The sequence below is a fragment of the Notechis scutatus genome, chromosome 1, assembly GCF_049901735.1.
Source record: "Notechis scutatus isolate UNSWTSFEM ecotype Mainland chromosome 1, rNotScu1.2, whole genome shotgun sequence".
NCBI lineage: Eukaryota > Metazoa > Chordata > Lepidosauria > Squamata > Elapidae > Notechis > Notechis scutatus.
Genome location: NC_142009.1, coordinates 96,371,188 through 96,385,539, shown reverse-complemented (window position 1 = coordinate 96,385,539; position 14,352 = coordinate 96,371,188). Strand labels below are relative to the sequence as shown.

The window sequence follows — 14,352 nt, the reverse complement described above, 5'->3', positions numbered from 1 at the left end:
AATCCAACTTCTTGTGGCCATATGGACAGTTCCATGGAGAGGTTCTTTTTGGCAAATTACTGATGTGCTTTCTTATTTTCTTCTTCTTCATGGGTGTTCACCTCATTTCCTAGTCTAGTTTACAGTCCTTGGATTTCCTGGTAATTGCACATGGAAGCACTAGCAAGACACAGCTTTAAAATATTTGCCCTATGTTTAAATCCTATTATTATAGCTGTTTTCTTGAATGGATAGGGAAAATAATATGGTGAAACTAATGGTGACTGTTACAATTTTCAGCTACTGTCTTGTTGTGTACATATAATCTACATTCAGAAAGTTTCTACATGCTTGTATATTTACAGGTCCTGAATAAGCTTGTTTTATTGTTTCAACACATGCTTTGAGATACTTTGCTCTAATAATGGTTACATATTATATTTAAAGCTGTAGTTGTCAAGGTCTTTATACAAGTGTAAAGGTGAAATGTCATGAATTGAAATACAGGCAATTTATTGCTATCGTTTAATCTTGCACTTTGTTCAAGGCATTTATTGTTCTGATAGCTTTACCGTCCTTCACACTAAAGTTTTCAATTAAATTATTCCATCTTAATATCACCACTAGGAAGGAAGAAGAGGAGGAGGAGGAGGAACCAGTTAAATTTTACTAAATCTTCTTCTGAAGCACCTATTTATAAATCTTCACAAAAATCCTCTAGGATTTAAAGTGGAGTTCTGAGATTCAGCTAAGGACTGAACTAAGTTTCTAGATAGGACAAGCCGAAAAGTCAACAGCATTCAGTCTTCAAAAAGCAAAGACATGAAAAAGTTAATTTCTATGAAAAGGCCACAACAGATTTAGGGCATTTCCCTACATGATTTCTGAAGTGATGGTTGCCAGGAAAAGGAAAATACACAAAGTTTGTCATCAAACAGTCAATAATCTATGTTATAATAATAAACAACACCTTCTTTAAGATACTGTATGTTCAAACTTTTGAGTTGCACAATTATTCGTCTGACAGAACAGTGGGCAATGCTAAAAATGTGGAGAAGGAAGGAAACAAGTGATTAATGTTCAACTCAGGTTTACTGTTAGTTACGGAGAATGTTCTGCAAACATTCCAATTAGATCTAATGAGTTGCTGATGCAGCTCTATTTTGAACCTAGAGTCTTCCCCCAAGGACTGCTAGGACAGTAAAAGGAACATGCTAATAAAAATGGTTGATTCCTCCATTGTTGGGGGAAAACTATCCAACACTTCCAAAACTCATCTATTCTTAGGTGAAAGTACTGTGGCAGTCATAAACAGAAAATAATAGGAAGGAATAGAAACTAGAAATCTGATTTTGGACAGATATATAGAAGCACATATACTGTACAATATGAATATTTTATATCATTAGTTATCATTACAAAAAGTTATTATTTTAAAGCGATACACAAACTGAAGCCTCGTGTGTGTGTGTGTGTGTGTGTGTATGTGTGTGTGTGTACATATACTTTTACATGGAGAAGAGCCATGTGAGTATATGATAGGCCAAAATCAGAAATATGGTAGCACCTTTTCACATTAACAATTTTAATTAAAAGGCATAAATGTTTGTGAACTGCAGCTCCTGTGATGACATCAGATTATATCAAATTTGGAGCCTATCTTATTGGTATCGACTTTCTGGAATGTGAACTGTTAGCCACCAATAAAAAACCCGAAGTATGTTCCTCAGCCTGAAAAAATGTGTGCATCTCCAATTAAAGATACTATAAAAGTTTTTATTTCTATATTTTTATAATCAACCTTGCAGCTTGAAAATTGAAAATCCAATTTAATAAATTATTATTTTTTAATAAAAATAATAAATTCTTGAAAATCCAAACAATGTAGTTTTGTAGAAACAGATCCTCTGATTCAGCAATAGTATTCCCCGTACCATAGTATTCCCCCCAGAAACTCTCTAATTTTAGCAAATACTAGCTCCGTGTACCATTGTCTCTTCAGCTCAGCACAGACAACTGAGGAATGCTGGCCATGTGGCAGCATCCGGTTGGCTTTTGTCTGATTCTGAAATAATGGACCCACTTGGTACTTGGATGACTATGTACAGAATGAGAATTACTGTGAGCTAGACTGAGAAGTGGAAAAAATAGAATGGAAATAAAGAATGGCAAGCCACTTCTGTGTTGTTTATAAGAAAACAAGACTAACACATCCCTGAAATCATTGGGCGAAAAAGGAATAACTCACAGGAGAGTTAAGTTCTTTGGATACTAAGTATAGAAGAGCATTATTAGTTGTGACATAATTCTTCTGCATAAGTGTACAGAACTATTTCAAAAAGAGTCCTAGTGAGAGGGAAGATATATCCTATGTACATATTTAATTACTTCTAGCTGTGCAAATTGTTATTTAAAAAGGGAATTACAATTCTTCATAATAAACCAAAGGGCATTCGTCTACAGATGTTTAGTTAGGTTTTCTTTTAACGAAAAAATAAGAAATGGTCTCTAAGTAAAACTTTGATAACTTTGCTTTAACTAAGACTTTGACTTAGTAGATTTTGGATGCGATGGACAAAATGTATCGGTTTTTGCATTCAGCCCATGTGGAATTTTTAGCATTTGTAAAATACACACCCTAAAATAACATTTAGATTCTCTGCACAGTCTGCTTTAAATCAACATGACCTTTTCCCTATTAACGCATTAAATCCAGGATTTATTCTGTTTGGCAAATGATTACTATTTATTTGCCAAAGATAGCTTCATTGCAATGCAAGCTTGTGCATGCCTTATATGGTAGGCATATTTAACTTAATTTTGCTTAAATTCTACCTATGACAAATTTCTTCAAAATAGCAACAGATATTCAAGCTGGAATATAAACTATATTTTGAGATACCCAAAGGTCCTGATTCTTCAGAGAAAGGAAAAATCAGCATTCCTTAGTGATTAATCAGTGACTACCCAGTGAAGGGTCTATCTATGTCCCTTCTCATATATGACCTAAAAAAAAAAGCTAGGATTGAGAAGCTTACTAACTTGATGGTGTTAGTCATATATTATTATCATGTTTTATTACATCTAATAATCTTATTCTCTATTAATTAGCCAAAGTCATTTTAGAATGTATAAGCTAATTGACCAGGATTATTAATTTAATTAATAAAACTGCCTTTTTATTGCACTTTGAGCATATTTGCTGTTCTAAATGTGGTAAATTTCAACATATACAAATTGCTCTAGACCTTCCATTATCTTGTAGCTATTTCCAGCTATTTTGGGAGAAAGTCTTAATCAGAAGGAATGCATGAATTTATTTTCCCTTTTCTGAGCATGACTGGATTATTGCAATAGCAATAGCACTTAGACTTATATACTGCTTTACAGCTCTCCCTAAGCAGTTTACAGAGTCAGCATATTGCCCCCAACAATTTGGGTCCTCATTTTACCCACCTCGGAAGGATGGAAAGCTGAGTCAACCTTGAGCCTGGTGGGATTCGATCTGCCAAATTGCAATGGGAATAGATTGCAGTTCTGCACTCTAACCACTGCGTCACCGAGGCTGCTATAAGGTGGTTGGGAGCAAAGAAACTAACTTGCCACCTCCTTATACTAATACAGGTAGTCCTCGACTTACAACAGTTCATTCAGTGACTGTTCAAAGTTACAGCAGCACTGAAAAAAGTGACTTATGATCACGTTTCACCCTTACAATTGTTGCAGCTTACCCAAGGTCACGTGATCAAAATTCAGATGCTTGGGAAATGACTCATATTCATGACGGTTGCAGTATCCGGGTGTGTGTATTACATGATTCCCTTTTGTGACCTTCTTACAAGCAAATTTAACTGAGAAGCCAGATTTGCTTAACAACCATGTTACTAACTTAAGAACTGCAGTGATTCACTTAAAAACTGTGGCACAAAAGGACGTAAAATGGGACAGAATTCACTGAACAAATGTTTCATTTTGCAACAAATATTTTGGGCTCAATTGTGGTTGAGGGCTACGTTTATTTACTTCTAGCTACAGAGTGGGATTAAATCAGAGGGGGTATTCAGCAGGTTCTGACCAGTTCTGGAGAACCGGTAGTGGAAATTTTGAGTAGTTTGGAGAACCAGCAAATACCACCTCTGACTGGTCCCACCCCCATCTATTCTCTGCCTCCCAAGTCCCAGCTGATCAGCTGGGTCTTCTTTTGTTGCCCTGCACAGGAGAAAGAAGCTGGAAAGCAGGTTAGAGGAGTGGGGAGAGAATGGATTTTGCAGTAACCTTCCCCTGGAGTAGGGAGGGAATGGGGATTTTACATCATCCTTCCTCTACCATGCCCACCAAGCTATGCCCACAGAACCAGTAGTAAAAAAAAAAATTGAATCCCACCACTGGGTTAAACACAGGATATTTTTACAGCATAGGAGAAACGGTAAAAGCAGCCAGCAATTGAAGAAAACCATTAAAGAAGAGGGAACTGAGGCAGAAAACATGTTCATTTTTATGTAACAATATTATCAAAAGGTGACCAGTTGGATCTAATTCTCCCAGGGAGTAAAATAGGAATCACACTTCCCATTGTGCAACACAAAGGATTCTACTGCTGGAAATGGATACAGTCATTTATTTCCTTTTTGAATGGTAAACCCTTTGAGTAAATGAGTATGTTCCCTATCAATTCCCTAAAATAAGATGAAATTACAACCTTCTCATCAAAAGATAATGTTTCGACACATAAGCCAACACAGGATGGAGCTCAAGCTTGATTTTAGAATGAAAATACACAGTGGAGATATATTTAATAAAAGGGTCCGTGTGGTGGGTAGTCTATATCCAATTAGAATACAATAACCTTTAAAAATAAAGCAACCCCCCCTAAAATTATATGTGGCTCCATAAAAACTGTCAAAATGATATGGGAAATTTTAGTGAAATATTAATCCTATTTCTAGACTTTTTTTTAACGAAAAGGGATACTGCATCTTCAAAACATATAAAGAAGTAAAGTCACCCATTTCTACTTACAGGTAGTAGGAGTAAGAATAGTAGCTCCTCCTGGCAAGCAAATCACAGACAGTGGGAAAAAAGAAGCAATGGTGAATGAAAAGCGTGACTCTGTCACATTCAATAAAGCAGAGAAATGCGTGTTTAAAAAAAAAGATTAAAAATTCATGTGTTCTTTGTTAGCATTACAATCTTGCTCATGCACTGATTAGTCTTACAGAGCCATGCAATTGGAAAAAAATATGTTAGCATATTAAAAAAAAGATTTCAATAACAGAGGGAGTTCACAAGAGAAAAATGACATGCTAACACTTCATTTATTGCAGTAAAAAAAAAATGGAAACCAAAATGGGTTATGTTAGTTCGGCATGCAGCATAAATGCGATGACTGGTAACTTTCTAAATGCTATGAAATACAAAACAGCTGTGTACAGTTCTTGTGCTCTAAAGTTTACTTTCCTTCTTTTTTCTGTTTTAGCTTTTAGTTACAAACTCAAAGACTAGTAGTGGCAGAGACAGGTTAACCAACAACTACTGTAAGACAATTACATACAGGTATACAGGCATATTTTTTTTTGCTAAGCCATAATGTTTTATTGGTTTTCAGATGAATCATGTGCAAATAAAGCCATTATGGCATTTGTGTTATGTGCGAACCAGGCAACTATAGCTCATCCCAAAAAAAAGGGAGGGGGAGAGGAGGGAGGGAATTAAAAAAAACAACCAGAACAGAGGCTTAGTATTATGTATGAATGCAGCCAATGTACTGTGCTCTGGTATTCTACAGTAGAAGTGCGTGTATATTAAACCCCTATATACACGCACAGCTGCTGTTTTTAAACTGAAAATACTGATATATGCATACTTAGCTTCAAAAATGAGAAATAAACAAATGGAAGGAGATGATGTACATTTGGAAATATTTCAACAATGATTAAAAAAAATACAGTATTTGCTATTCAAGAGATGCAGTATCCCTTTTCTTAAAAGTCAGCTGTATAACTTTGTAAAACTCTATAGTATCTAATAGAGTTTCCATCCACTTCAAAATCTGCGCAAAATGATAAGGCAAAGCATAAGAACATCTCTGATTTGTGAAATCATAACATAAGTGCTTACCAATCAATGTTTTTCCCCATTAGTTCAAATTTGAAAAAGTCTATGCAAGGTTAGAGTTGTTAAATCTGTGTGAAATTCAGAAGCATTTTTCTGAGTTTGCTAAAATGTTGATGTATCAAAAGGGATACCACATAATGGAAACTCTAATATGTATGTACAGAATTATAATCAATATAATTATTCTATAGCACCTGGAATACACTAAGCACTTAGGGTTAAAGCAGAAAGTGTTTTCTAACACCACTGTGTTTACATGCTGCTGTGTATATAAAGAAATATTTCTTTATTTAGCAAAAATATAAGACATGTTTTCCTAATTCACAGGAGAAATGGATTCATTAAGAACCCAATTAAAATGGAGGCCTGGAAGGATACCTTTGACCAGTGATAACAGTTCTAGTCAGAAGAAGAAAGAGCTCCATGCATGAATCAAGTATCATAGGAACCAATAGGTTGAAACTAAGGTAAGAAACTATATGCTTATGTATGTTTGGGGCAAGGTAAGAAATGTTAGTAATGTAAATGGATTCAAATCTCCACTTATGCTTGAAAAGATTGTAGGTTTTTTTTCTCTCTGCTGCAATTCCATGTAAAAAATTGCTTGAAAAATGGGTGATGCTTAGGATAAATTTAAGTACCGCACATCATTATAAACCTGTGGAAGAATACAATGAGGAGCTGCTCACATAAATGGCTTATTGTATACTTATGCATTATCTATCTCCATCTTCATTTCCAAATGGGAAGGGGAAGGGTGACCAAGAGCCAAGCTACGTAATGTACTAATCATATGACCACATGTTCACACTGCTTGTGAAAACCCCTGTAGATTTGATTTCCAACAGCAAAGCTAAGGATGGCGGCAGCTAAACATTCAAGGGGGATGAATTATTTTTTCCATTTATCTCTTTTGCAAGCTAATTTTTACTAGATTTAGGTGAAAGGAGCAATTATGGAATGATATGATCAAGTAAAGAAGGCAACTAGTCAGTGATTCTCCCTGTAATGCACATCTGACTGAACTTTTTCACTATTTTTTTACACTGATGTTGTGTAAAGATGCCTGTTTACTTGCTTATTTTGGAGGAAGAAAGCAACTGAGTGGGTTTTCTATTAGACTAGTTATCCTCATTAAAAAAAAATCAAATTTGATCAAAATTGCTATTTAATTTAACCATGTTTCAGGATTTGGTGTTAAATAATTTTATAGCAATATAAGTGGAGGCATGGTGGCTCAATGGCTTAAAAGACGCTGAAGAAGGTGTGTACTATGGTGGTTCAAGTCCTACCACTGCGTGAGAGAGTGAGCTCCCGTCATGTGTTTCAGTTCTATGCTAACAGCAGTTTGAAAGCCTGTAAATGCAAATAGATAAATAGGTACCACTTAGCGAAAAGATAACAGTGATCTGTGTTTTGCTATATGCTTTGTACTGTGGTGTGATGTCATGCTGGCCAAATGACCACAGAAATGTCTTCGGACAGCACTGGCTCAATGGCTTAAAGAAACAGAGTTGAACACCGTCCCTAAAGTCAGCTACAATTAGCAGAGTAAAACCTACAGGGACTCCTTTATCTTTTACCTTTTATTATAATTAGTTTTAGTTAGTTTATCAACTATAATATATATTTATTATAGTTAGTTTATCAACTCATAGAAGAAACATAATACCAAATAAATACCAAATAAATCTAAATACAACTAAAATAAGAAGTTGAAATGTAGGATTTTCAGGGTTGATTAATTCCCTCCAATAATAATACTTCTGTGAAAATTCTAGACAGAGAATTGCTGTCTATTTAATGTAAAAAATGGAAAAGGTTTCCATCCATCTCCTTTTAATCTGAATTAATAGAGTTCATGAGAAAATTCTTACACATTATGAAATAGATCAATGCAATAAAGGTTCACACACTGCAGGGTCAGCAAACTTATTAATGACATGATAAATTAGGAAAGGTGGAACATAGCTATGAAAATGTCATGCAAATTAAACATGAGATGCTGATGAACTAGATCGGGTAATGGACCGTGCATCTGATAATACTCCTCCACTGAAATTGATTTCCTCAAATAGGAAGAAACCCCCACTCCACCCCCTGCAAAATGACTGCTCCAACATAATTTAAGAAGCTGTTGACAAACTGTCTAATTCTGCAAAGTGTAGTTTGTAACAGCATTGAGGTGTTCTCCCTACTGGAAATGAAATGAGAACTGAAAACTTTTGTGGATCATAGCTGGAATTCACCAGACTGCTACATTTCACCATATTTTTTCCCCAGAGTACGAGATCTGTATCTCCATGATCACTTGTGAATATAATGCTTACTCTACTGGCCCAATTATTCTATGTAAGCAGCTGTAAAACTTACTCAAGCTAACAGTGTCCTAAGCACTGCTAGTGGAAAAGCCATTATAATTGATCACAGGTTAGCCTCACAGAAGGGTCTAATAGTTTGGCGTAAATGTCAGCACGAGTGCTGACATTATGATAGGTTTGTAAGGAAGTGTCACATCCCCAAGAGCAGCTGTTGGCTATCTGATATTCTGAGAACATTTCTCACTGGCCTGTCTTTATAGTTCTGGCAATCACATTTCTTCATCATTTGTCAAGGAGAACTTCCAGCTAAAAAGCAAGACAGTTATTTACTGATCTGGCCCTTAATTTGCACAAGTGGATATCTCATGATTTTTACTATAGACTGGTTTGTAGCATTTACATTTCTTTTTAAGCACAGAGGTACACAACAGGAAAAAAAAGTGAAAGCACTATTGGGAGAAATCACATATGTGTCTAACACAAAACACTATTAGCATACCTAAGGGTTCTAATGCAGACGTTTCTCCTCCATGTTATATATCTCCGGGGGAATCATTGTAAAAAGGCAATAAATTAAAAAAAATCTATTGGAAACCATTAAGACATAAATATGATTTTTAGGCACAGTGTCTAGTTGTTTTTTTCCCTACTTGGAAAACTGGAACAGAAAATTCATTTCACTTTAACATAGGTAAGAGATCCAAAAATACCCCTACTTCTATTCCTTCCTTGCCTAGAATAAAAACAACAGTTTTGCAACCAATCTCTGAAGCAAGACATCCATAGCTCCGTGGTAGAACACACAGTCTGAATTCATAAAGTCTGCATATTATTTTTATCGTCTCCAGTTAAGGGGATCCCAAGTGGCAGGTGATGTGAGAGACTTTTAAGTGACATTTTAAAGAACTGGCTCTCTGTCCATCAGTCCTAGGCTAGATGGAACAAATCACTTGACATAAGCAGCTTCATATTAAGCAGCCATTTGCTCATCCAGATGTGTGAGAGAAACAGAAACTGCAAGGAAAAAGGATCTGAAAGCTATTCATTAAGTCACATATGTTGATTATGAAAATATGTGTCAATTAACAAAGTGTTTGAAACTTACCAATAAAATGTGTTTTTTAAAAAATAAAACTATAGGTTTTTTTTTTTCAGAATTACTTCTATTTCCAGAAGGTGGTGCTATTGATTTTTGTTGTTACTTTGAAATTGCTAAGTTTTTTTTAAAGAAATGAGACACCATTTAATATACTTTTGCATTTTGAGGTCTGCAGGCCTATAACCCAATGGAAAATTTATAATAAGATAATGTGATTTTAACTATAGCTTTCATCACTTACAAAAATATAAATGAAGGTAACATAGCCTGTAAAATATTTTCCAAGATAAGTAGGCCAGACATTTCATAATACAAGAGAATAAGCAGGGCTAATTGAAACAGCAAGTTCAGTTTAACCCTAGTAAAATATAAGAAATGTTATGAAGGTATAAAGCTATTATTTCAATTTCACCAGTCATTGTCTTTACAGTTTGTACAACAATACTAATATATATATATTTGATTTTTATGGTATAATATCGGTTTCTGACTTTACGAAATACCTTCCATTCATGATAAGGATGCTCTCCCTAGTACCATTTTCCTACAATGAACTGTGAACAAATCTTATCATTTATTTGCATGAAAAGAAAATGGCAAATTTACCATACTTACCTTTTTTTGACAATTAATATGACAAGGAGGAGGATGAGAATAAAGACAAGGATTCCAGCACTTATTCCTGCTATTTTCACTACACGGTCAGTCTGCTTGGCTGGGTCAGGAATAACCTCTGGTTCTTCTGTTGCAGCTGCTGGGAGAAACAGTATTAAAAGTTACTTGAACTGTTTTAACCATTGCTCCCATCCAAATGGGCTCTGCATTGATGCAATATTGGACCAGGAAGAAGAACTATATTATACAAATCTATTAGATCCTTGGTGGCATAGTGGTTAGAATGCAGTATTACAATCTGACTCTCCCCATAACCAGGAGTTGACTCAAGGTTGACTCCATCCTTCCAAGGTTAGTAAAATGAGGCCTAGATTGTTGTGGGAAATATGTTGCCCTTTGTAAACCACTTAGAGCAGGGGTGTCAAACTCAATTTCATTCAGGGCTGCATCATGGTGGGTTGGGTAGGGGTGGCATGGGCACGGGGGCATGTCCAGCTCAACATCACTCATGTTGGGGGCGCCTGTGGCGGCTCAAGTGGTCTGCCAGTGAAAACAGGCTCCTGAGCTCCATTTTGGGCTGCGATGGCTTCCTGCAATCCTCTGCCAGCAAAAATGGAGTTCCATTTTTGCTGGCAGAGGCACTGCAGGCCAGTCCTTTGCTGTTTCCCCCGGACCAGATCTAAACATCCTGTGGACCAGATCTGGGCCCCAGGCCTTGAGTTTGACACCCCTGGTTTAGAGAATGCTGTAAAGCACCATGAAGCTGTACATAAGACTAAGTGCTAGTGCTATTAGGGCATGTATTTTTCCTCAAGAGTAAGAATGTCTAGGACTGTTTTAACTTGTAGTTCCTGTAAGCTGAAAAAAGGTTACTCTCAAATAATGGTTAAAGTGAGAATCTGACTGTTTGACTGGTAAAAGACATATAAGTAACCTCATAGGTCCCCCAACCATTTTCTCTATGCATTTACCCAGCCACCTACTATTAAATGATTCTAAAACAATTATGAGTCTCCATGCCCTAACAGGCCCCCGTTCTTTTGGTGTTATATTTTAAGGAGGTTCCTGAATCTTCTAATAACTTCCATTAGCATGCTAGAAAAGATAATTGATAGCTATAGTAGGAGACCTTTAGGATCTCTCCCTTATTTTAGACTATCCTGCCCAGATATATCAAAATTTTAGTTGGCTGTATGCCCTTTCTTGTAACTGATTTAACACTGTTCATTTATCCAAGTTCGTGAATTATATATGAAATAATTAGAGATACCAAAACAAATCACAATGCCTGTAATGAGCTACTGCAGTGCAGGTAGCTGCCTTATGTTCTGAAAGAATGTAAAATTTGAGCTAAATAATGATTTACGCCTGCTTTCCATCCACCCAGTAGAATTTTACTAAACTGCAATTACAGATACCTGAAATACTTAAAATAGGTGAAAAGTGTTACGCCTGTTCCCTGCAAACCAAGCTCCCGAGAGTTGTTTTTTTTTTTTTTAAATCAGGAAGGCAATAGCAACTGAAAGCTCCTACCTCCTACCACATATACAAGGCACAGGTGGTATTCAGCAGGTTCTGACCAGTTCCGGAGAACCGGTAGCAGAAATTTTGAGTAGTTCGGAGAACCAGCAAATACCACCTCTGACTAGCCCCACCCCCATCTATTCTCTGTCTCCCAAGTCCCAGCTTATTGGCTAGGTCTTCTTTTGTTGCCCCATACAGGAGGACGGAGCTGGAAAGCAGGTTAGTGGGGTGGGGAGGGAATGGGGATTTTGCAGTATCCTTCCCCTGCCATGCCCACCAAGCCATGCCCACCAAGCTATGCCCACAGAACCGGAAGTATTTTTTTTTAAATCCCACCACTGATACAAGGTACACTGTTTGTTTATTTGCAGACAAAGGCAACTACTCTGAAAGAGTCTGCAACATTCAAATAAGCTCTGCTAAATATATATGAAAAATAGAAAAGCTTGCAAGTAAATCAGAGATGCAGAATACAATAAGTGAAAAGCACAGAGGCCAGGAATATGCCATTAAATTAACCAACAAATGGGTCCCCGCACACCTTAAGGTTTTTAAGATCTTTCAAAAAAACTTTTTCTTTTATTAAAAGGGGTCAAATAGATTAGATGCTGATAGCATTTGTACTTTAGTAGAACAATGACTCCTATAAACACGTCCTTTGCTACTTGGGATTACAATTCTTTCTACTTACAATCCGAGGCCACTATATAGGTAATCCTTGATTCTTTGGCCATAATTGGGCTCAAAATTTCCACGGCTAAACAAGGTAGATGTTAAGTGAGTTTTGCCCCATTTTAGGACCTTTTTTTGGCCACAGTTGTAAGCAAATCATTGAAGTGGTTAAGTGAATCATGCCGTTGTTAAGCAAATCTGGCTTCCCCCATTGACTTTTCCTGTCAGAAGTCAGCTGGCAATGGTGTTCATATGAACCTGGGAAAGTGCAACTGTCATAAATACATGCCAGTTGCCAAGGGCCTGAATTTTGATCATGTGACCATGGGGATGCCGCAAGAGTCATAAATGTGAAAAACAGTAGTGTCACTTTTGACAGTGTTGTTGTAACTTCGAAGAGTCACTAAATGAATGGTTGTAGGTTGAAAGATACCTGTACTCACCTGTAACATTAAAAAAAAAAGAATTAGGCTTCAGAGCAAGGTAGGTATCTCATCTAGAGAAGTTCCTAAGATTGATTTATTGACCTGCCTCTCTCAAAAGGCCTTCTAAGCACCTGACTTTTTATACCATCCAGTCTCCATATCTCCCTGCTAGGAAGGTGCTAGAGAGATCATCCATTGGAGTACAGTATCACCAATATGCAATGATACCCATCCATTCACCCATACTCAGGGTGAATGGATGTCACAACAGTAATGTCACATGCCTCCATTTCAGGGGTGGGATTCAACTGGTGTTACTGGTGTTACTACCGGTTCAGTGATAACATTTACATTACCCCGCATGCGCGTGTAAAGCTGAAAAGTGCTGCGCACAGGTGCGCAGCATTCAAAAAGCCTCTTTTTTCCTGCTTTTTCAACCTCAGCTGTGCCGCACAAAACAGCTGAGGGTGAAAAAGCAGGAAATAAGGGACAGGCAAGAGCCTGGGCTGGCGGGTGGGCCAAACAGCAGGCAACAAAGAACTGTTTAAGTGTCTGCTGCTCTTCAGAGTTACCGGTTCTTTAGAACCGGGCAGAACCAGTAGCATCCCACCCCTGCTCCATTTCTATGCAAGTTGATAAATGCAACATGTTGTACGTAACATGCCGTTGAAGACTTAGAAACTGCAGTTAGTTCAAAATGTAGCAGATATGTATTTATCTGGTGCTCAACAAGTATACCACACCTGTGCTGCTGGCCTTGTCTTGCCTTCCAGCTGGTTTCCAAACATGATTCAAATTGCTGTTGGAATGGCTTTTTGTCTAGAAAGTTACAGGACCACCCCTTCTAGCCAAAATTAACTACTCTGGTGTAATAATTCCAGCAGAAACTGCTTTTTGTACCCCACTTCTGGGAGCTGAAGGTCTAAATAAGGCTTGCAAGCATTGTTTTTCACTGGTGGTGTTTTTGTTGTGGAATGGCCTCCCACTTGAGTTTGAGGCCAATTTTTTTGTAATTGTTTTCTAGAAACAGGTTAAGATGAATCTTTTCCAAAGTGTATCTGGGATATTACAGTGACACTATCCCCAAACTGTTTTTTGGACTGTTTTATCCCAAAACTGTTTTTTCTTTTTCTTTGAAGACATTTCACTTCTCATCCAAGAAGCTTCTTCAGCTCTGGCTGGATGCTGGGGGTGGTGGAAGGATTTATATTCCTGTAAATCCTTCCATTCCCTCACCATCTAGTCAGAGCTAAAGAAGCTTTTTGGATGAGTAGTGAAATGTCTTCAAATAAGAAGAAAACAAGGAAGTGCAGTTGCCTCTTGAAAAAGCATCTTTGCGACAACTATGACCTGGATGATTAAGAATCTCCCTAAACATTTAGGGTAACACTATCTGCTATTAGTTATCAGATAATATAATAATAAAATTTAATATAATTAATTTTGATATAGGAATGATGGGTGCATTTGACCTTGGATCAAATGCAACCATCTATCTGCTTGGGGATTCCAAAGAGTTATCTTGTTTTCAGATGAACTAGCAGAAGAGATAGCTAGCTAGTGTGTTGCTGGAAGAAAACAAAGAACAAATCCAACTGAACAT

At 36.9% G+C, this 14,352-nt stretch overlaps 1 protein-coding gene across 28 annotated transcripts in view; it reads right to left on the bottom strand.

Annotated features, from left to right (window-relative positions):
* The window catches only part of PTPRK (protein tyrosine phosphatase receptor type K), a 404,892-nt gene that overhangs the window by 45,846 nt on the left and 344,694 nt on the right, over positions 1 to 14,352 (bottom strand). For 10 of the 28 annotated variants that reach the window (XM_087972104.1, XM_087972119.1, XM_087972125.1 and 7 more), the window contains exons 14-16: positions 10,129 to 10,267; positions 8,914 to 8,955; positions 4,999 to 5,028 (exon numbers count right to left, since the gene is read on the bottom strand). In XM_087972104.1, coding sequence (XP_087828230.1) covers positions 4,999 to 5,028; positions 8,914 to 8,955; positions 10,129 to 10,267 — 211 coding nt within the window. The remainder of the gene's footprint in view (positions 1 to 4,998; positions 5,029 to 8,913; positions 8,956 to 10,128; positions 10,268 to 14,352) is intronic. The other 18 variants (XM_087972175.1, XM_087972193.1, XM_087972197.1 and 15 more) reach the window with 5 other exon arrangements.